A 23,516-nucleotide genomic window follows, 5' to 3' on the forward strand; every position below is an offset into this window, starting at 1 on the left:
TATCCTTTTGCTCACCAGAGTGCCGGAGCCCAGCACCAGCTCCATTTCTCCTCTGGATCTGCACCAAAGTTTCATCTCAGTTGCAGGCCTGTTCCTGCACAGGCCTCCACAAGCAGCTCTGCCAGGAGGCTCGGTGCACACGCACAGACCCAGCTCTCCGTCATAGCCCTCATAGTCATCTGCAGATGGACACACCTGGAGAAGATAGCAACGGGATAAGATTATCACCACGCTCGGATCACCGGTGGAGGGTTCACTGTGTAACCAGGTGAAGGGTTACCCGCACCCGACAGTGTGGGTGACGGTGACACAAATCTAGCGCAGTCACCAGAACACTGTTAAATATTAAACGTGCACAGACAGCACACACAACAGCGAGAGGTGAACAGATGCACGGGCAAACATGTTTTGTTACAAATGCAAATACAGCTTCAAACATGTCTGCAGGGTGTGTTTACTGTCATCGGGGAACGCCACAATATTCCATCAATAACATTGTTCAATAATCAAGCCCGGACTCTATTGTGGTTATCGTCATGCATGCAGTCATTCAAAAATTCATTATCACCATTAGGGCTGCCAATCGATTAAAATATTTGATCACGATTAATCACAATGAACTCAAAATTAATCACTTTTAATCATGGATAAAAATAAGTAAACAATCTTTGTGGTAAATGATTCAATATGCAACTACAACGATAATCACATAAAACTATGTAAAAGGATATCAATTTCGGAACTACGGGCCATTATTTACAATAATACAGTGAACTTAGCTTTACTGCTAGCTCACAAGCTACATGTCGACGTCACAATTCTTAAAACTGGACCTACTACATGATTATGTTGAAAAATTCTGACACACAACTTTGAGGATAACACGTTATTATTCTGATAACACTTTTTAAGTTAGCAAGCAAGTTAGCACATACAGTACGGTAAAATGGGGTTATAAGGGACGGCGGCGTAATAAGGGACAATTTTCGGGAAAATGTTTTTTGAACAATTTGTTCTAGAATATGCTTCTTTGAAAAAAAAAGCATCTTCCTGTTTGACATGAAAAGGCAGAATTACATTTAAAAAAATATCCCAAAAATTGTCCCTTATTACCCTGCCGTCCCTTATAACCCCGTTTTACGGTATCTCATAAACATGATAAAACCAAAAAGGACTCTGAATTAAATGATTTGTTTGTTTTAAAAACAAAATGTCACTGTAGTAAAAAAAGCTAGCTAGCTATCTGCCGTCAGCGTGAGGCAGAAGTGACAGACAGGCAAAATGTGCATTACCAAAAATTGTCCCTTATTTATGGTACCTCATAAACATGATAAAACCAAAAAAGGACTCTGAATTAAATGATTTGTTTCTTTTAAAAACAAAATGTCACTGTAGTAGAAAAGCTAGCTAGCTAGCTAAGTGACAGACAGGCAAAATGTGTAAACAATAATGCCATTACCGAAAATTGTCCTTTATTACCCTGACGTCCCTTATAACCCCATTTTATGGTACCTCATAAACATGATAAAAACAAAAAAGGACTCTGAATTAAACAATTTGCTTGTTTGTTTTAAAGACAAAATGTCACTGTAGTAAAAAAAAGCTAGCGAGCTAGCTAAGTGACAGACAGGCAAAATGTGTAAACAAAACTGCCATTACCGAAAATTGTCCTTTATTACCCTGACGTCCCTTATAACTCCGTTTTATGGTACCTCATAAACATGATAAAACCAAAAAAGGACTCTGAATTAAACGATTTGTTTGTTTGTTTTAAAAACATGTCAGTGACAGACAGGCAAAATGTGTAAACAAAAATTCGAGTAAAGCAAAACGGTAATGAGATTGATAGGCGAGCGATCAGGCACGTTTGCATGGATAGGCTTTGCCTATTTTTTTTTAAATAAACAAAATGCATCCCTTGTCAGCTTGTTAGCAGAGTGTTGAATATGGTTAGCAACAAGGTTTCTCTCCTTAAACGCAAACAGCGGCATTATTGTAGTATCCTCCACTCAGTAATGTTGTATTTGCGAGACAATATGAACAACAGGAAGTATGATGTCAATGCTAACATGTGAGTCTATGTTATGTCTTATTTTCTGTCTAATACGAGTGTAAAGGTGAATATAGGGGTGTTATCTGATGTTCAGAGGGCTTCATTAGGCTAAAGACCCGAATTAGAAGGTCAGAATTAGATTACAAAATTACAAAAATATTCCATTTATGAATAGGGAATCCTAAATTGCGGAAATTAACTTATCACTACAACCACGATAAAGCAGGGACTACTGTACTTCACTAGTTTGCACACTTTGTCGTGTGTTGTTGTCCAACCTGTTGCCGGCAGTGAATTGACCAGCCGTGAGGGTCCAGACAATGTCCGTGTTGTGTGCGTGTTTTTCCATCCCTGCAGATGCTGTAGACTTTGTGCACACATGCATCTTCGTGATTGGCAGGTTGATAGTCAAGGGTACATTGGCACTGCCCGTCGCTGCTCTGCAACAAAGTCAACAGGGTTTTGTTACATAAGCTAGATAATTACGCCGTATTATGGCATGGTGATGCTGAAAGGATCTGATTAGAATTGTTAGTGAAGAGATTCTCCACTGGTTCTCCACACAAGGTATTTGCCAAAAACATAATGTCTATGAATGCACCACAATCACTACGAGGCATGTTTATATGGTAATGGTTTAATTTCATTTGAACATGCATCAGATTACAATTGATTGCATCCCATAATCAGTTCCCAGTTCCACATGTCCAAAAGGAGTAGGAAGAAGCAATGCTTATTAAATCCTACCCCTCCATCTGGTACTTTTACAATCACTAACTGTTACATTTGTTCACTTCCTGCTTTCCTATTTTTAGTTTTATTTAGTTTTATTTATTTAGTTTTATTTTACCTAGTGATATGTATAGCACGTCATGACTGGTTCAAGACTCTTCATCCTTGTATTTAGCAAACATCAACTGCTTGTATTGTTTCTTGAATTGGCTCATCGTTGTGCATTGTTTGACTTCCTTACTCAATCCATTCCATAGTTTGATTCCACATACTGAAATGCTATGGCTAGCATAACGTAGTCCTAGCATAGAAGTGTTTCAAATGTACTTCTTCCCTGAGATCATATTTCTCCTCTCTTGTAGAGAAGTATTGGATGACATTTTTAGCTAAATGCTTATTTGTAGCCTTATGTTTATGGGCGACTTTGTCACGCTTAAGTAGGAAGGAGGAAGCCCCAAATTGCACAAAATTACCCTTTTACCCCGAATATTGGTAAATGAATGTAATTTATTAGGTAATAACATCTGAGATGTTTACTTACTGTACAGTACTGTACTTTACTGCATGTTACTGTTGTGCTCTGTGTAAAGGTGTGAAAACAAAACACATAAAACAAAGGGGTTTTCATTTCATCTTCCTATAATTGTTGGTTGTAAGTAGGGCACTTTCGCTGCTTGGTGCTGTTGCACAGTGGTGCCACAGGGGGGCGTTGCGACTTGGTTGTTGGTAAGGCCACACGCAGCGGAGAAGAAGAAATAAATAAACTGTTGGAGAGACTGTGTTGAACACTGTTCCCGCTCTTTCATGTGTTTCAGGTTGTTGAAAATGAAGTGTTTTTAAGTACACCACGGTATGTAGTAGAATGACTTTTGATGCCTCTATAATGTATATTAGTTGTTTATGTGAGAAAAGAAAGTCTGTATATATAAACATTTGTATATTCGCTAATGCTAACAGGCCTAGCGGTGAGAACCGAAGCCTGGCCGCCTTTAGCAAGGTGCAAGTGAATTAGATAGAATGGGTGAAGGAACAAAATGGATGTATATTTCAATGTATATATTTCTTATATATATATATTATTTTAATATGGCTATTTCTTGTCAGGTAGCAGAGCATGCTTGAATGGCTTGAGGGTGTAGTTGCTATAAGAAGAAATAAAACTGCTGTGTTGGAAAGACGACCGACTGTTCCCGCTCTTTCATGTGTTTCAGGTTGGTGAAAAAGAAGTATTTTTAAATACACCATGACATGTAGTAGAATGACTTTTGGTGCCTCTGTAATGTATATTAGTTGTTTATGTGAGAAAAGAAAGTCTGTATATATACATGTGTATATTCGCTAATGCTAACAGGCCTAGCGGTAAGAACCGAAGCCTGGCCGCCTTTAGCATCCATTTTAGGTGCAAGTGAATTAGATAGAATGGGTGAAGGAGCAAAATGGATGTATATATCAATGTATATTTTTCTATATATATATATATATATATATATATTATTTTAATATGGCTATTTCCTGTCAAGTAGCAGAGCATGCTTGAATGGTTTGATGGTTGTAGTTGCGTATAAGAAATAAAAAACTCTTTCATGTGTTTCAGGTCGAGAACATTTGGCAGTGAGCAGTAAAATTATAACTGTATTTCCCAAAGTCTACTTTAGGTAGGTAACATCTGCTGTAATCTATTAGTGCATCACACTACTCTACGTTATACTACTCTATTCTAAATGACTTTAGTGTCATTGTTTTCGGTGTTATTTTTATTATTAAGAACAGCAGTTATTATTATCAACAGTTTTAGCAGCTGTACTCCATGATAGTACTCCATACTTTCCAGCACTTTTCATTATTTTGTCTTTTCATGTATTCATCCATCCGGCATTGTTCAGGCAGATAAAAAGTAATCCTGCACAAGCGCAGCGCTGTGCACGGACAGGAAACAAAAGCCTTTTGTCTGGAAACTGGATCTCTTTCAGGGTCTTTAGGTGATGAGGAAGCTTCTCCCTGTTCGGTGTTACACCCAAACACACTCCAATGGTGACAGAAGCGTGCAACTATGAATACGCTATAATCTTACCTGAAAGCTCTGTCCCTCTCCCAGGCAGAGACATGTGTCCTGGCCGGATAGAAGCTGCTGAGCTGCAGGCCCGCACGGCAGGGGTGCGGGCAGGCCGGGTCGAGGACAGTAATGTTGAGGAGGACATCTTAGACAACTGGACATGGAGGCGGCATCCGACGATGCTCCGTAGGTTCCCTTTGGACAGGGGACTGGAGTGATGCTCCCTTGAGGGCAGTAAAAACCTGAGAGACAACTCTTTTTTATTAATGCTGCATCAGATAGTAACCACAAATGTATAGTCTATAAAGAGGAATCTCATTAGCAAAATACAAAAAATATGACTTTTTTCCAAATTTTAATGACAGTGCAGTTAACGTAAAAACATCCATGCTACGAGTATTTACAGCAGTACACACAGTATATTTTTCATGTATTTCACTGGGCACACCTCTCCATAATCATATGGTATCCAATACAAGAACAGTATACACCACATTACCAACACACAAAACACACCTGCCTGACAGGACGGCCTCTCCTGGCCGATAGTGTTCCCACAAATAAGATGGAGACAAGTAAACATCCGACAAAAACACCTGAGAGTCTCCCAGCATTCTCCCATCATGTTGAACATGTGACGTAACCTTCCGTCACTTTCTTGATTTGAATTGTCCTCTGAGTTTGAGCTGTGCACGATCTGTTCCAAGGACGGTGGAAGGCACAGCATGTGAATATTCATTAGCATGCTGAATGATTTATGGCGCCTCTGAGGTAAGGTGGCAGTGACAGCGACTCATATTACTCTATTTGTTCTACTCGGCACTACCATGATACTGATTAATGACTTCATGGCTTTGCTTTCTAGGGAAGGCTTTTCCAAAGTGGGGGGTGACGGGTTTCGATCAAGGAAACTTTGCCAACTGCAGCATTGGCCTGTTAAAAAAAAGTCATTACACACAGACGACGGGCCTGAAGAATGCCACCTGCAACATCGCCACATAACCAGCTTCCATTTGACGCCCCTGCACAACCTGAAGCTCCATTGTTCCATTGAAGGTAAAAACACAGCTGATCGTCATGGCACATCTCCTTGTCACGCCAGTAATGGTGGAAGTCAAGGTTATTTTTTCTTTATTTTCAGTCTCTTGGGCATATTCCAATCTGGTCATTTTATGGTATTAAAGTAGATGACATTTTCTTTTTGCATTTTAAAGCTCCAACAGTGCATAATGGATATTATTTGATCAGACATGGAAGACATGCTAGCATACATATAAAACAAATATCCTCAAAATGGTATAATCATTAAACGAGTTCTGCCATGTTTTTCAACCAATCTTGCTCAAATTTACACATGTGCTTGTCAGTCTCCTCGAGGTGTGTACCAAAATTTGCAAGGTGTCGTCAAATGGGACCAAAAACAGCCCTGAGTGTGATGTATTTGACAGTTAAGCAACAATACTTGGAGATGCACAGGATATGAATGAATGTAGTAGACATTCAAAAAAATGAACAAACAAGAACCGGGATATAACTTTCCCACTTTTAGACAGATTTAGTCGAGATTGTTTTAGGCCACCATTAAATTTAATTACCATTAACCATTAAATAAAAGTACACACAATCTACACTGCAAAACAGTGATCAGTGATATAATAATTATATTATTAAGTAGCCTATTATTACTATCATCATTATTATTCTTCTGATTATTACTACTACTACTAGTTGTAGTAGTAGGCTAGTATTAGCCTGCTTATTGACTTGCTTATTAGCCTGCTTTTGCCCTATTATATGAAATTTGTCAGTGGCGTCATTAGGCCTATTTTAGGGGCCTCCTAAAATGTTCTTAAGCCCCCTAAATAATTATTAGATATTTTTTTATAAATAAAAAAAAATTCTAGATTTTTAAAAAACAATTCAAACTTTTTTGTAAAAAAAAAAAAAGATTCTGGGTCAGGGTGTCGTACGTAGCAGGATTACCATTGCAGCGACACATCATCAGTAGGGTAAAACTAACCTGTCTCACGACGGTCTAATCCCAGCTCATGTTCCCGATTAGTGGGAACAATCCACCGCTTGGCGAATTTTGCTTCACAATGACAGGAAGAGCCGACATCGAAGGATCAAAAAGCGACGTCGCTATGAACGCTTGGCCGCCACAAGCCAGTTATGCCTGTGGTAACTTTTCTGACACCTCCTGCTTGAAACCCAAAAAGCCAGAAGGATTGTGAGGCCCCACATTTTTAATATTTGTAAAAAATATATATATATAGATTTTTTGTAAGAAAAAATACATTAAAAATGTTTTAAAAAATTATAAAAATGTTTTAAAAATCTATTAAAAATCAATAAAAATATCAAATATTTAGGGGGCTTGAGAACATTTTAGGGGGACCCCTAAAATAGGCCTAATGATGGCACTGACACTACGGTCAAGGTTTCTTCTGCTCACAACTGTGGGTGTGTTATTTACGCCAGTATCTTTTCTTATCTGTCTATGCTTTCATACCTAAAAAAAAAAAAATGCAGCGCGTACTTTTTCTTCCTGAAAGAATTTTTTCACAGAAATCTTTGCCGTGCAAACAGTTAAGGGGTTGACGGCAATCTCTGCACGTCTGTGTGAAATAACCGAGGTCAGCAGGTTGTTACTCTTTGCTCCATATTCAAATGTCTTTTTCCTGTAAAGTTCATTGCGGCTACTTATAAAATAAAAACATTCCAGGAAAAATCGATGCATAGATTCATCTAGATATTGGACATTTAGGTGCCCGTCATGTTGTTAAATGACATGGAGGCTGCGGATGATGACGTTTTTATGGCGAGTGTCCCTTGCTCACTCCATCTTGTTATTGTGTTGGACAAAAAACATTGAACAAGACTTTGGACAACTGCTCTAACGTAGATATTTCATCACGGTAGCGATGGACTACGACCCCACAATGACGAGTCACAACTTACCTAACTGAATAAGACTCAACTTTCACCTACATGCTAATGCCATGTCACGCTAAAGTGCTGCAGGTGAATGGGAACATCAACGTGGATGCAGTTAGCTCCACGTTTATTCATTCAGGTTAACTCAATAGATGGCGGTGCCAGATAACTCCACAAAGCAAGTCGGAGCTTTTCTTCCTGTTACTCACACCCACCAGCGAGAGTCCCGCTGGAAAAAAAGTGTCTCAAACTTTAAAACATTACTATTGTCTATTATGGTCACTGCTAGTGAAAATAGTTTACTTATTCATGTTTATATTATACTACATTAGTACACAATGATAATAAAAATGTTTTGGACTTAATTTTATTTAAGTTTTAAATGTACCGTGGTGTGAAAAAATTAAAATAAAATACAATGTAAATATTAGTTAATGACAACACAACAAAAACACAAAATACAAGTTTTCAATGAAACTTTTTATTAACTGGTTCATATAATAACTCATAACTGGTCGGGTCACCCTTAGCAGCAACAGCCGCAATCAAGACTTGGTGATAACTTGCAATGAGTCTCTTACAGCGCTGCGGAGGAACGTTGGCCCAATCATCTTTATTTTTTTTATATTTTGATGTTCTCCTCCAATTTTGGCTTAATAGTTGCAATAGACAATTAGAAGCTTCGGCTGCAGTGTCCCGCCTTCTCTCTTCACTTGCCATTGTTCAATTCCAACACAAGTTTCCATTTTTAAGCCCCAAATATGCCTCACATATTGGTTAAACACGTTTACAATATAAAAGGTACTACTCACCACTAATGAATTATAATTGAACATCGACGTAACAGTGTAGCCATAGCACAAAACTATATGGTGCATTCAAAGACCAACTAAACTCCTTTTTAATTCATAACACAGATCGTATCTGCGCTTGTAGCGTTGGCAGCAGACTTAACATAGTATCCAGCGTCCTGGGACCTCCAATAAAACCATAAATTGAAGACTTTCATGTGTGTGTCTGTGCGTGTGCGTAGGTATAGGTATGTATGTTGTGCTGTGTCGTCAGCGTGACCTTCCACGTGTTGACTATTGACACAGGCATGCGTGTGGGCAGCCTTTCTGATAACAAGGTCCCATATAAGTGAGAGCGTGCGGGGTAGGCCGCTCTGCAGACCCCTAAAGCTCAGGTAATGGCCGCCGACTGTTTATCTGTCTGAAGATTTTCTGACTGTCGTTGTATCAACGCCTTTTTCCTTTGTCATCCCTCTTGCAGAAAGACAAACATGCATTTGGAAAAAGTGATCTTCACCATTTTCAACTTTGCTATTTTGGCAGTTTCAGGTACTTTTGTCCTTTGTGCTACACTCTTGTTAAGCGAGTTGACGGTGTTCTGTTTTATCTGCAATATCACTGATGCAAAATCAATATGCGTGTCGATGCAGCCTTCCCGCGCCATCGTGACGGCAGGGAGGCCACCCGGACCGACTACATGGCCAATCAGGCTCATCACAAGACCAAACTCGCAAAGGATGTGGAGTAAGTTGATCTTATTGGGGCATGAAAGACATCATCTACTAGGGGTGTAAGGCTACGCCATGATCTAAAACTAATCGGTACGTATTTGTTGGTCTAAAGACAGCTGGGATAGGCTCCAGCATACAGCGACCCTAGTGAGGATAAGCAGCATAGGAAATACATGGATGGGTGGTGTGACAAAGTGAATGAGTTGTCCCTTGTATTATGGTATTGGAGTTATGTCATTGATAATAGTGATGTATTAACCCAAGCTAAATTGGGATTCGAACAGGTGTATAGAGTTGGTCTGACCCTTTTAGATACTTACCAAGGGAGTCACCTGCAGGAATGTTTGGTGAGGAGCCGCCATGAGTTTTTGGGTTTTATAGGTTTGGGGATATCATTAGTGACATCATCAGACCATACCATGTACTGGGGATGGGGGGAGTGGGTTGTAAGGTTGGATGGGTATTTAATCTTGGGTTCAGGTAGGGAAATATGTGTATGGGTTCATGTTTTATGGAGAGTTGTAGTATGAGATGATGGTGTTGAAATCCAGTTTTAAGAGTTTCATTATTAGATGTGTTTTGTAGACGGAAGTGGGACATTCTGGGCAGATTGGGAGCCCTATAAGAGGAGCAGCTGGGGATGTGTGGGGAGGTGGCGGCAGTACTAGATTTCAGTGATGTGAGTGAACACTTTTTTTTTCTTCTTGTTTTGGGAAGTCAAGTCATTCTTTTTTTTTTACAATTAATTTTTTTTTTTTTAGTGTTTTCCATAAGTTTCTCTGCCAAGCTAAATAAATGTGCCTAGACTGGGCGAACTGCAAGTCTGCCTCCTGAATTGTTTTGGCCTTCGGACACCGCATTACTACAGATGGATGGACTCCATTGAAGGAGTAGGTTCAAAAGAAAGAGTTAAATGCTGTATATGACGCTAATATCAAAGGGTCTGCCGTAGGGTTTTTGCAGTAACGACATAGTTCACTGGCCACAATCTTTATCTTTAACAGTTGAGTCTAACTAGTCTGCTATAACCAGTTCTCGGACCAAAAATGGCGTCTTTAATGAAATCACAGGTGCATGTTTTAAACGATAGACAACAGTACGTGTAGCGTTGCACCCTTATTTTCCACACATGAAAACATACTATATGAGTGTTTTTGCGGCATGTTGCACAGTAAGATCTACAAGAGCCACATCGACGACAGCGGCCTGTACGACCGCGGTGAGGATGACCGCAACAAGAACCAGGTTTCGGAAGAGATGCAGCTCAAAATCAACATGGAGGCCGAGCGCCTGCGAGCACGTCTGCGTCAGGAGCTGAGCGAGCTGAGGGAGAGGCTGGCTCTCTCCCCAGCCCACCGCAGCTCCACCCTGGCCAGCGTGAGGGATCGCTTGGCCCCCCTTGCCCAGCAGCTCCACAGCTCTCTGGGCAGCAGCACCAACAGTCTGTGCCTCCAGCTCGGTCTTTCCCTGCAGAGTCCCGAGGATCCTGAAGCATTCCAGTGGATGACACAAACACTGGAACAGGGCACCTCCGAGCTGGTTGACATGCTGGATGCCTTCACGGCTCAAACCACCCAAGCGATGGCGCACCTCAGGGAGGCGAGTGAGGCAGCAAACATGGGAATCTTGACAGAATTCAGCTCAAGGTTGGGACAGGAAGTGACGTCCCTGAAGACGGAGGTCCAGAATGAACTGGAGAAACTAAAAGCAGAGATCTTGAAGGCTGACGGCGCCGCTGCCGTTGAGCGATTCTGCCAAAATTCAGCACACCGACTTCACTTTCAGGCTCGGCTGGAGAGATTATTCACCGGAATGGAGGAGGAGCTGGAGGTCCAGTCTGGTCCTTCCTTCTCTGAATCTGGCGGCTCCTTGCAAGAGGACTTCTCACTCAAATTCTCTGCTCTCATGCGGGACATTCTGCACTCTGTGCAGTGACGCCCACGTCACTATGAACTATATATATATTATATATATTATATATATTATCATCACGTCCAGTTGCAAGACAGTAACTGGCCATGTACATAGTTGTAAAGTATTTTCTTTTTATTGTATGTGTGTATTGGTATGGAGCCTCAGCACCGCCGTTAAGTCTTGCCATTGAAAGTACTGGTGCAACACTATTTTTTTTTTCAGGAGTTCAATTCAGACATTAGAGATCGATTTAAGGCACAGGACTTCATTTCATTACTTTAGAAATTGACATCAAGGAGCTCCATTCGATGGATGACATAGATACAAGTATCTAAATGACATGTTTTTAATGTCTTGTCATTTATCAGGGCAGCTCTCATTACAAAATCAATTCATTCAACTCAGTAAGGACATTTGTGCTATCATGCACCACACAGATTCTAATTTTTCCCTTAGATCAAAGGCATTCAGCAACTAGCATAAAAATTCCCACTTTTCCCGACGTGGCCGTTTTCCATCATGCCTTTGATCTAACTAGATCAAATAGATTGAAAGATGATGAATTAGATCAAAGGCATTCAGCAACTAATTCCGGTTGGAATCTTTTGAAAAATGAGGAATTAGTTGCTGAATGCCTTTGATCTGCCTTTGATCTAACTAGATCAAAGGCATTCAGCAACTAATTCCTCATTTTTCAATCTAGTTGATCTAGTTAAATCAAAGGCATGATGGAAAACGGCCACATCTGGAAAAGTGGGAATTTTTATGCTGAAGTTTATGCTAGTTGCTGAATGCCTTTGATCTAAGGGGAAAATTAGAATCTATGTACTGTGCATGATAGCACAAATGTCCTTTGATCTAACTAGATCAAAGGCATTCAGCAAGTAATTCCTCATTTTTCAAAAGATTCCAACCGTTCCAACATCAACATGGACACTATCCTGACACTATTCCCCCCACCCCCCATGCTCAGACATTCACACCCAATCATCGAGTTTGCCAATGGAATCGTCCTGACACGTCTTCTTCTATAACGGCAAAACTTAATGGCAGTGCTGGCATGGAGTCTGTTCTCAGGAAAATATGCTATGCTTCTTTTCTACAATAAACATAAGTGTAAACACGCTAATTAGTTTAGGAAAGTCACTTTTTTTACTTTGAGCACAGCTTCCTTTTTTATTATTTTATAATATACTACAGTATTTAATTAATTTATATTTAATTGGCTCAAGCCAAACATCTGTATGCGGATCAAAAAAATCCGCTGTGGCGACTGTAAACAAAAAAGCCGAAAGAAACAAAAACATTAATTACAACCATTCCATTTGAAGTCCTTTCGGAGTGTAAAGTCTTAGTTGTAACGTTACGTGTGTTACATAATGTTACTCTTGCTTCAGGCAAGTTTTTATTTATAACGTGGCAGCAAAACAAAGCAAACCTACTAGCATGTCTCGACCTTCTCACTTCCTCACCGCGACCCCTCCACATACCCAAGGTCAAAGGTCACAGAGCTGTCTCTTAGGCAATGCTAATGTCACAGAAAGCTATGAGTTTTTTCTAATATCTAGAAATCTCCGATTATGTTAACACTGTTGTAACAGGCATTGTCTGAGACCGCTATTATTACTTTTCCCTTTATTTACCTTGAACTTTATTCTCAAATGTCACATTTTTCTTTTTCCAATGTGGCCCAAATACTCCCTTATAATTCCAAACTATTTAGTCAAATATTATTGTATTCATCGTCAAGTTGGCACTGTTCAGGGCAGACTATGGTCGTGTTTGTACCAGGCAACTTGCGGGGCAGCTAAGGGGTCCTCTGTAAGACCACAGCCTAGCAGTCAGAAGGCTTCTTCCCCTTTTCCATACATTGCCTGTCTGTGTTCATGAAAAAGGTAAGGTTAATGGGCTTTTAACGACCGTTAACGGCTGTTCGCGATCGTTATTTATATGCTAATTAGGCGGCGAATATTGCATCATTGTGTCTTGTGCCCACGTTTATTATGCTAAACTTTCACATGCTAGCTAACCTGTTGCCGCCCTTTCCATAGCCAAATACAGTGTATGTGTTGCGTAGATTAGCCTGTGCTGTTTCAAGCTAGTGACCTGTATTTGTGCTGATTCATTTATTCATATATTCATTATTTATTTCAGAAACCAGACTCATTACGGCATACCAGTTAACCGGTCAGTTGGAATAGGACTGTAATCAATAAAGTACATAGAGTTCTGCCACAGTGTCCGGACTCACTCTCTAACCGGAGTTCTGGTTTACTGGATGTAAGATGGATTTCACCACAGCGTGAAGGAGAAAGTTATTTTTTTATGTGTTTTCAAAATAAACCAAAGCGAATCCAATGAACTGAAATTTCTCTTGTAAAAAATAGCTGCAGATGTAACATAATCACAGAAGTCATATCTGCCACATTTGATAAGACGTTCATTTTGGTTTGTTTTTTTGTTTTTTGTTTTTTAAAAAGAAAAATCTTTTATTTTTGTAAATTCCAAATAAACCTCAGATTAGGTAGAAAAAATATAAACAATATCTCAGTTAAAGGCATGAGGTCCCGCCCAATAAAATTTCTTCAGAACAAACCAGCCGCCAAGGACCAGCAGAGCGGAGGCGGCCGAGCCAAACACGACGCCGACCACCAGGCCTGTTATGTCCGTGTCCTGCCTCTCTGATGCCGCAGTGTCACCTGATGGAAGAAATGAAAAATTATTCATTAACAATGCGTTTTGTTTGAGCAAAGCATTTCATTGGAGCCCAGAGGGGGGCTGACGTCATTGCAGTACCCCAATGAATGAGATGTTCAGATGCAATGCTGCCTCTGCCCACCAAAGAGAGCCCAGAGGGAGGCTGACGTCATTGCAGCACCCCAATGAATGAGATGATCAGATGCAATGCTGCCTCTGTCCACCAAGGAGAGCCCAGAGGGAGGCTGATGTCGTTGCAGCACTCCAATGAATAAGATGCTCAGATGCAATGCTGCCTCTGTCCACCAAGGAGAGCCCAGAGGGAGGCTGACGTCGTTGCAGCACCCCAATGAATGAGATGCAATGCTGCCTCTGTCCACCAAAGAGAGCCCAGAGGGAGGCTGACGTCATTACAGCACCCCAATGAATGAGATGCTCAGATGCAGTGCTGCCTCTGGAGGCTGACGTTGTTGCAGCACCCCAATGAATGAGATGCTCAGATGCAATGCTGCCTCTGTCCACCAAGGAGAGCCCAGAGGGAGGCTGACGTCGTTGCAGCACCCCAATGAATGAGATGCAATGCTGCCTCTGTCCACCAAGGAGAGCCCAGAGGGAGACTGACGTCATTACAGCACCCCAATAAATGAGATGATCGGATGCAGTGCTGCCTCTGCCCACCAAAGAGAGCCCAGAGGGAGGCTGACGTCATTACAGCACCCCAATAAATGAGATGCTCAGATGCAATGCTGCCTCTGTCCACCAAAGAGAGCCCAGAGGGAGGCTGACGTCATTGCAGCACCCCAATGAATGAGATGCTCAGATGCAATGCATTATGGGGAAACTTGAGTTGTTTTTTTTTTTCAGTTTAAACTTGTATCGGTAAAATTTTGTATACTTCTCAGGTATTCCTTTTGAGTGTTATGTTGCTGTGTGATGAATTTAGTGTTCTCTGAAAATAACAAAACCCATGTCTATACTCACTTAAAGGGTAGGGAGCTGCGGCAGGCCTGTCCGTTTCTGAGGAAAGGAAGAGCAAGAATGAAGTCAAGTTTTTTTCCCATCATTATGTGAGTATTACAGTCGCACCTTCCCCGGAGGTGTACAGCGGTCCGACAGAAACGGTAGCGGATTCGCTGCTCTCTTCTCCGAAAGGAGTCAGGGATCTTTTTCTTCTGGCATTACAAGCCTGAAGGATCACAACAGACGTCATTTTTTTTCTCCACAATGCAACATGAAAGGAGTTAGTGAACAGTTCAAATTGCGGCTTAGAAGGGTGACTGCAACCAGATTGTTGCCATTCTTGATTGGTGATTTTACCGTTCAAGTTGATTTCATAGTATAGTCAAATGCTGTAATTATTAATATATGTTATTATTTCCAAAATGTAAAACCTCATTATATACTATACACTGTATAACGTGTTGGGTTTTTAATGTTTTGCAATGTATGAGAAAATGCTAAGCAAGGGTGTCCACACGTTTTCCAGCAAGGACCACATAATGAAAAATGAAAGGATGCAAGAGATATTTTGATATTTTGTAAAGCGACATATGTAGATATGAACTAAACTATTCATTCATTCATTTTCTACCGTTTTTTCCTCACGAGGGTCGCGGGGGTGCTGGAGCCTATCCCAGCTGTCTTTGGGGGAGAGGCGGGGTACACCCTGGACTGGTCGCCACCCAATCACAGGGCCAGCCTTAAAGGACCAGCCTTAAAGGGCCAGCCTGAAAGGGCCAGCCTGAAAGGGCCAGCCTTAAAGGGCCAGCTTTAAAGGGCCAGCCTTAAAGGGCCAGCCTTAAAGGGCCATCCTTAAAGCGCCAGCCTTAAAGCGCCAGCCTTAAAGGGCCAGCTTTTAAGAGCCAGCCTGAAACGGCCAGCCTTAAAGCTCCAGCCTTAAAGGGCCATCCTTAAAGGGCCATCCTGAAAGGGCCAGCCTGAAAGGGCCAGCCTGAAAGGGCCAGCCTGAAAGGGCCAGCCTGAAAGGGCCAGCCTGAAAGGGCCAACCTTAAAGGGCCAGCCTTAAAGGGCCAGCCTTAAAGCGCCAGCCTTAAAGGGCCAGCCTTAAAGCTCCGGCCTTAAAGGGCCAGCCTAAAAACTCCAGCCTTAAAGGGCCAGCCTTAAAGCCTATCCCAGCTGTCTTTGGGGGAGAGGCGGGATACTCCCTGGACTGGTCGCCAGCCAATCACAGGGCCAGCCTTAAAGGACCATCCTTAAAGGGCCAGCCTTAAAGGGCCATTTTAAAGGGCCAGGCTTAAAGGGCCAGCCTTAAAGGGCCAGCCTTAAAGGGCCAGCTTTAAAGGGCCATCCTTAAAGGGCCAGCCTGAAAGGGCCAACCTTAAAGGGCCAGCCTTAAAGGGCCAGCCTTAAAGGGCCAGCCTTAAAGCGCCAGCCTTAAAGGGCCATCTTTAAAGGGCCAGCCTTAAAGGGCCAGCCTTAAAGAGCCAGCCTTAAAGCGCCAGCCTTAAAGGGCCAGCCTGAAAGGGCCAGCCTGAAAGGGCCAGCCTTAAAGGGCCAGCCTGAAAGGGCCAGCCTGAAAGGGCCAGCTTTAAAGGGCCAGCCTTAAAGGGCCAGCCTGAAAGGGCCAGCCTTAAAGGGCCAGCTTTAAAGGGCCATCCTTAAAGGGCCAGCCTTAAAGGGCCAGCTCTGAAAGGGCCAGCCTTAAAGGGCCAGCCTTAAAGGGCCACCCTCAAAGGGCCAGCCTGAAAGGGCCAGCCTGTAAGCGCCAGCCTGAAAGGGCCAGCCTGAAAGGGCCAGCCTTAAAGGGCCAGCCTTAAAGGGCCATCTTTAAAGGGCCAGCCTTAAAGCTCCAGCCTTAAAGGGCCATCTTTAAAGGGCCATCTTTAAAGGGCCAGCCTTAAAGGGCCAGCCTTAAAGGGCCAGCCTTAAAGGGCCAGCCTTAAAGCCTATCCCAGCTGTCTTTGGGGGAGAGGCGGGATACTCCCTGGACTGGTCGCCAGCCAATCACAGGGCCAGCCTTAAAGGACCATCCTTAAAGGGCCAGCCTTAAAGGGCCAGCCTTAAAGGGCCATTTTAAAGGGCCAGGCTTAAAGGGCCAGCCTTAAAGGGCCAGCCTTAAAGGGCCAGCTTTAAAGGGCCATCCTTAAAGGGCCAGCCTGAAAGGGCCAACCTTAAAGGGCCAGCCTGAAAGGGCCAACAGACGTCATTTTTTTTCTCCACAATGCAACATGAAAGGAGTTAGTGAACAGTTCAAATTGCGGCTTAGAAGGGTGACTGCAACCAGATTGTTGCCATTCTTGATTGGTGATTTTACCGTTCAAGTTGATTTCATAGTATAGTCAAATGCTGTAATTATTAATATATGTTATTATTTCCAAAATGTAAAACCTCATTATATACTATACACTGTATAACGTGTTGGGTTTTTAATGTTTTGCAATGTATGAGAAAATGCTAAGCAAGGGTGTCCACACGTTTTCCAGCAAGGACCACATAATGAAAAATGAAAGGATGCAAGAGATATTTTGATATTTTGTAAAGCGACATATGTAGATATGAACTAAACTATTCATTCATTCATTTTCTACCGTTTTTTCCTCACGAGGGTCGCGGGGGTGCTGGAGCCTATCCCAGCTGTCTTTGGGGGAGAGGCGGGGTACACCCTGGACTGGTCGCCACCCAATCACAGGGCCAGCCTTAAAGGACCAGCCTTAAAGGGCCAGCTTTAAAGGGCCATCCTTAAAGGGCCAGCCTGAAAGGGCCAGCCTGAAAGGGCCAGCCTGAAAGGGCCAGCCTTAAAGGGCCAGCTTTAAAGGGCCAGCCTTAAAGGGCCAGCCTTAAAGGGCCATCCTTAAAGCGCCAGCCTTAAAGCGCCAGCCTTAAAGGGCCAGCTTTTAAGAGCCAGCCTGAAACGGCCAGCCTTAAAGCTCCAGCCTTAAAGGGCCATCCTTAAAGGGCCATCCTTAAAGGGCCAGCCTGAAAGGGCCAGCCTGAAAGGGCCAGCCTTAAAGGGCCAGCCTGAAAGGGCCAACCTTAAAGGGCCAACCTTAAAGGGCCAGCCTTAAAGGGCCAGCCTTAAAGCGCCAGCCTTAAAGGGCCAGCCTTAAAGCTCCGGCCTTAAAGGGCCAGCCTAAAAACTCCAGCCTTAAAGGGCCAGCCTTAAAGCCTATCCCAGCTGTCTTTGGGGGAGAGGCGGGATACTCCCTGGACTGGTCGCCAGCCAATCACAGGGCCAGCCTTAAAGGCCCATCCTTAAAGGGCCAGCCTTAAAGGGCCATTTTAAAGGGCCAGGCTTAAAGGGCCAGCCTTAAAGGGCCAGCCTTAAAGGGCCAGCTTTAAAGGGCCATCCTTAAAGGGCCAGCCTGAAAGGGCCAACCTTAAAGGGCCAGCCTTAAAGGGCCAGCCTTAAAGGGCCAGCCTTAAAGCGCCAGCCTTAAAGGGCCATCTTTAAAGGGCCAGCCTTAAAGGGCCAGCCTTAAAGAGCCAGCCTTAAAGCGCCAGCCTTAAAGGGCCAGCCTGAAAGGGCCAGCCTGAAAGGGCCAGCCTTAAAGGGCCAGCCTGAAAGGGCCAGCCTGAAAGGGCCAGCTTTAAAGGGCCAGCCTTAAAGGGCCAGCCTGAAAGGGCCAGCCTTAAAGGGCCAGCTTTAAAGGGCCATCCTTAAAGGGCCAGCCTTAAAGGGCCAGCTCTGAAAGGGCCAGCCTTAAAGGGCCAGCCTTAAAGGGCCACCCTCAAAGGGCCAGCCTGAAAGGGCCAGCCTGTAAGCGCCAGCCTGAAAGGGCCAGCCTGAAAGGGCCAGCCTTAAAGGGCCAGCCTTAAAGGGCCATCTTTAAAGGGCCAGCCTTAAAGCTCCAGCCTTAAAGGGCCATCTTTAAAGGGCCATCTTTAAAGGGCCAGCCTTAAAGGGCCAGCCTTAAAGGGCCAGCCTTAAAGGGCCAGCCTTAAAGCCTATCCCAGCTGTCTTTGGGGGAGAGGCGGGATACTCCCTGGACTGGTCGCCAGCCAATCACAGGGCCAGCCTTAAAGGACCATCCTTAAAGGGCCAGCCTTAAAGGGCCAGCCTTAAAGGGCCATTTTAAAGGGCCAGGCTTAAAGGGCCAGCCTTAAAGGGCCAGCCTTAAAGGGCCAGCTTTAAAGGGCCATCCTTAAAGGGCCAGCCTGAAAGGGCCAACCTTAAAGGGCCAGCCTGAAAGGGCCAACCTTAAAGGGCCAGCCTTAAAGCTCCAGCCTTAAAGCGCCAGCCTTAAAGGGCCAGCTTTAAAGGGCGAGCCTTAAAGGGCCAGCCTGAAAGGGCCAGCCTTAAAGGGCCAGCTTTAAAGGGCCATCCTTAAAGGGCCAGCCTTAAAGGGCCACCTCTGAAAGGGCCAGCCTTAAAGGGCCAGCCTTAAAGGGCCACCCTCAAAGGGCCAGCCTGAAAGGGCCAGCCTGTAAGCGCCAGCCTGAAAGGGCCAGCCTTAAAGGGCCAGCCTTAAAGGGCCATCTTTAAAGGGCCAGCCTTAAAGCTCCAGCCTTAAAGGGCCATCTTTAAAGGGCCATCTTTAAAGGGCCAGCCTTAAAAAGCTAGCCTGAAAGGGCCAGCCTTAAAGCGCCAGCCTTAAAGGGCCAGCCTTAAAGGGCCATCCTTAAAAAGCTAGCCTTAAAGCTCCAGCCTTAAAGGGCCAGCCTTAAAGGGCCATCCTTAAAAAACTAGCCTTAAAGCTCCAGCCTTAAAGGGCCAGCCTTAAAGCTCCAGCCTTAAAGGGCCAGCCTTAAAGGGCCATCCTTAAAAAGCTAGCCTTAAAGCTCCAGCCTTAAAGGGCTAGCCTTAAAGGGCTAGCCTTAAAGCTCCAGCCTTAAAGCTCCGGCCTTAAAGCTCCAGCCTTAAAGGGCCAGCCGTAAAGGGCCAGCCTTAAAGGGCCATCTTTACAGGGCCATCTTTAAAGGGCCAGCCTTAAAGCACTAAACCAAACTAATTAGATTTATTTCAACTAAATAACCTTTGTAAATGTTGTTTTCCTAATAGTATTTCCATAATATAGTCACTTTTTTCCCTACTTAATTTTCCAAAATTCACAAAATTTTTTTGCTTTTTATTATTTATTATATGATTTAACAAAATATTGTTTTCTTGCATATTTCAACACTTTTTGCTGATAATATTCAGAGGTTTTTTTTTGTAAAATTGCGCCTTTTTTCTTGTTGGAAAACGATTGGACGTATTGTGCTCATTTGTTGAGCCTTTGTACTGAGGTCTCCTATAGACTCCTATAGAGCAGCACTCATTATAATAATCATAATCAAACAATCAGGTACTGCCCCTCCTGGAGTACATTTTAAAAAGCTACACCAGGAGGTCGCCTACAGCCACAACAGTTGATGCCACTATCTTTTCACCCTGTGGTTATTTGCTTACTATTTCCTATCGAGCTAATTGAATAATAGAAGTACTAATTGGAGTATTTTTCCTGAACGTTCTACTCACGTTCAGCAGTTCTTGACATTTGGTGGGCTCGCAGAGTCTGAGGATGCAGTGCAAGTAGATGCTGGACTTTGCCTGGTCGCGGTGCTGAATGAAGCGGAAGGCCTCAAAGTCGAAACGTGCCATCTTGGAGACCCCGTTGCTGCCTACGATGACCCTTTCGTTGACCGAGCATCTGGTGCGGAGCAACGCAGACATCGTATCGGTTAGTCGTTTTGTTCGCCGTGTCAAGTCACGTGTGCCGTCCTACCCAGTGAAGAAGTTGTGCTGCTCGTTGTGAGACATGTTGTACGCGGTCGGCGTTCCGAAGCAGTGATCCAGCAGCACGTGGAAACTGAAGTAAACAAATCAGCATGCCGGTCAGTCGCTGTTTTGTTCAGGAATACCGAGTCTTCCATATTTGTTTTTAAGGTCAACGCATTAATTTTTGCTTACTTTCCGGTCAGGTTCACTGCCTTTACTTCCACGTAGACTCTTGTTCGCAGCTGCAGCCCAGTAGAAGGTACGATTAACGGATAGTTGTAGTTGGAATCCTACGGAAAAATGAAGATAATTTCATGTGTTCTCTCATAGTCCATATTGATGGCTAATATGGTGGACTTACATTAAAAACACTCATTTTTAGAGTGTCGATGAAGGTCCCGTTGTTGTCGCTTGTTGCCACAGAAACCGAGGAGCTAAAAAGAAAGGCACATAAATTCAGTGAAATGAATTTTTAAAAATGTAAAATATGGTAATATGGTTTAATTTCTTATGAAACATGCATCAGATTCCAATTGAGTGCATCCCATAATCAGTTCCCAGTTCCACATGTCCAAAAGGAGTAGGAAGAAGCAAAGCTTATTAAATCCTACCCCTCCATCTGGTACTTTTACAATCATTAACTGTTACATTTGTTCACTTCCTGCTTTTTTGCTTTTTTTAATGCACCTCATACCGAAGTATGAGGTGATAAAATAGTAAAATAATAGGAAAAAATCAATACAAAATATTTTTTTAAAATACAAAAAAAAAAAAAATTATTGACATTTTTTAAAGTAATATCCTGATATTTTAATATTGTGTTCTATGGATTTATAAACATGGAATTCATGTTTTTCATTAAAAAAAAACATTTGTTTCTATCTTTTTCTGTTCTTTACTAATCAGCAGTAGAACATAAGTAAGTTTCAGGAAAATATCAGTTCCTGACTAAAACCAGCTTTTTGTGAAAAGTACAACTTTCATATTATTTTTGCTTTTGTACAGTCCCAATATACAAACATATATATATACCACAACATAAACAACACAAAAAGCGTAGTTTGACATCAAAATAACCATTTATTTACAAATACACCACCACTATAAATATTTACCATTTGTTTTCATATTTGGAACTAAATTTCCCTACAACGCATAACTTTGCGCACACCGCACTCCTCCACGCTTTACCACTTCCGCCTCATTGTCGAGTGTGTTCATACATGCAAATGATTTCAGGTTCAGGTTTATAAAAAAAATTAATGAAATAATCCTAATGAAAACGATCCTTTCCCAAATCCATGCATTGCGTACTCACGCCACAATCTGTGTATTGTTGAGGAGGTACTCCAAAGGGTAGCGGCAGGAGAAGTGGTAGTAGAGGTCCGTGGAGTAGCTGATCACCCCCTGCTCCGATCTGGGGGTGTCGATGAAGCCTGTGATGATAACTGACTGGATGCTCAGGAAGTTGCTGAAAGGGCCCGTGGGGTCCGGGGCCTCGTCCACGATCTTAAGCGGACATTCATCCAAAAAGGGGATGATTTTAGTGCTGCTTTTAGTGGTGACATGGAAAATAACAGCACGGATCCACCATTTATAGTCCACGTATACGCTGTTCTGCCTAGCAACACCGCTTCACGCAAGGACATTTTTTTAAAAATTGAATTCTAATGGAATTAAACACATTCATTTTGCAATTGGTTCACTATTCTGTATTAAATATAAAATATGTATCGCATCTGCACTGTAAACCCAATCAGTTTCCACATTTTTTTTTAGTTCATGAACTCAAACATTTGAATACATCAGTGCTTAAATATTTACTAAATATATGATTTTAATATTTAAAAATTAAAATCATATAGAACTTTGAGTATGCATAACTTCATTTATTGAAGTACTTAGATCATTCGGGTTTAAAGTGTATTAAGTTGTATGTAAATTATGTTTTTAATTTCATCTTACTAGAACTTTTTTAAGAACTATTTTATGCATAACTTCATTTATTGAAGTACTTTGAACATTCGGATTTAAAGTGTCTTAAGTTGTATGTAAACTATGTTTTTTAAGTTAATCTTACTTAATATAATAGTTCAATTTCATCAAAACATATTAGTTGAAAGTACTCAAAATGGAACAAAATGTTAAATGAACTTAATTAAGTTATTGGAACTTTTTTTAAGAACTTTGAGTATGCATAACTTCATTTATTGAAGTACTTTGAACATTCAGATTTAAAGTGTCTTAAGTTGTATGTAAACTATGTTTTTAAGTTCATCTAACGTAATATAATAGTTCAATTTCATGAAAACATATTAGTTAAAAGTACTCAAAATTCATTGATTGAAGTACTTTGAACATTCGGGTGTAAAGTGTGGTAGTAATCGGCATCATCCCGCATCATGGTTCTGACCTGGAGTGACTGCCGACACAGATTGTCGGCGCTGTCGTTGACCGGAAGTTGGTATCGGATGATGGGCGGGTCCACGGTGGCGTCGACGGCGCCCTGGCACTCGGTGATGTTGTGCTTGCTGTTCAGCGCCATGTTGGAGGAGTTGAAGCCCGCCCACTGGGCTGTGCAGAGGTTGATCTCCAGGGTGATCACGCGGGTGCCGCAGTCCACCATCAGGTCGGAACTGTCTTCAGAAGGACGTCGAGGTTATTAAGTAGGAGGACGAGTGGAGGAGGAGTTTGTGTAAAACCAACCTGGTACTCTGTCGTACTCGGAGGAGCAGTTGTAGAGGCAGAGGGTGGGCTGCAGCAGCATGGCCAGCAGAGGGAGACAAAGGTGAAGGGTCATCTTAGTAGGATGCAGCAGCTCGTCCATCGTTTTGATGCGCTTGAGAGGAAAAAGAAGCGAAAGCAAAACTGACTCATACAACATGTATCATCATCATTATGTATTATTTATTTTAATAAAGTCTACCAACATTGGTTATTGTTATTAAGA

The 23,516-nt window shown here is 42.5% G+C and overlaps 3 protein-coding genes across 3 annotated transcripts in view; 1 reads left to right on the forward strand and 2 right to left on the reverse strand.

Moving 5' to 3' along the window:
- LOC131134908 (uncharacterized) overlaps positions 1 to 5,565 on the reverse strand; it is a 28,992-nt gene extending 23,427 nt beyond the window's left edge. The window contains exons 1-4 of the mRNA XM_078792957.1: positions 5,355 to 5,565; positions 4,857 to 5,080; positions 2,332 to 2,493; positions 16 to 195 (exon numbers count right to left, since the gene is read on the reverse strand). Of these exons, the coding sequence (XP_078649083.1) occupies positions 16 to 195; positions 2,332 to 2,493; positions 4,857 to 5,080; positions 5,355 to 5,565 (777 nt within the window). The remainder of the gene's footprint in view (positions 1 to 15; positions 196 to 2,331; positions 2,494 to 4,856; positions 5,081 to 5,354) is intronic.
- Positions 5,566 to 8,881: 3,316 nt separating this feature from the next.
- Positions 8,882 to 11,259, forward strand: LOC131134663 (uncharacterized). The gene is made up of 4 exons (XM_058080166.2): positions 8,882 to 8,961; positions 9,048 to 9,115; positions 9,217 to 9,310; positions 10,470 to 11,259. Exons 2-4 carry the CDS (start codon positions 9,058 to 9,060, stop codon positions 11,230 to 11,232), a joined length of 915 nt encoding a protein of 304 aa, XP_057936149.2. The 5' UTR covers positions 8,882 to 8,961; positions 9,048 to 9,057; the 3' UTR covers positions 11,233 to 11,259.
- Positions 11,260 to 13,693: 2,434 nt separating this feature from the next.
- On the reverse strand, positions 13,694 to 23,378 carry LOC131134723 (zona pellucida-like domain-containing protein 1). The gene is made up of 10 exons (XM_078792565.1): positions 23,273 to 23,378; positions 22,980 to 23,206; positions 21,885 to 22,075; positions 20,928 to 21,000; positions 20,759 to 20,856; positions 20,574 to 20,657; positions 20,327 to 20,498; positions 14,995 to 15,094; positions 14,874 to 14,925; positions 13,694 to 13,888 (listed from the first exon to the last, which is right to left on the reverse strand). Exons 1-10 carry the CDS (start codon positions 23,364 to 23,366, stop codon positions 13,759 to 13,761), a joined length of 1,221 nt encoding a protein of 406 aa, XP_078648691.1. The 5' UTR covers positions 23,367 to 23,378; the 3' UTR covers positions 13,694 to 13,758.
- Between the last annotated feature and the right edge of the window lie 138 nt (positions 23,379 to 23,516).

The sequence above is a fragment of the Doryrhamphus excisus genome, linkage group LG8 (genome assembly GCF_037039965.1).
Source record: "Doryrhamphus excisus strain RoL-2023G ecotype Guam linkage group LG8, RoL_Dexc_Guam_v1.1, whole genome shotgun sequence".
Taxonomy (NCBI): domain Eukaryota; kingdom Metazoa; phylum Chordata; class Actinopteri; order Syngnathiformes; family Syngnathidae; genus Doryrhamphus; species Doryrhamphus excisus.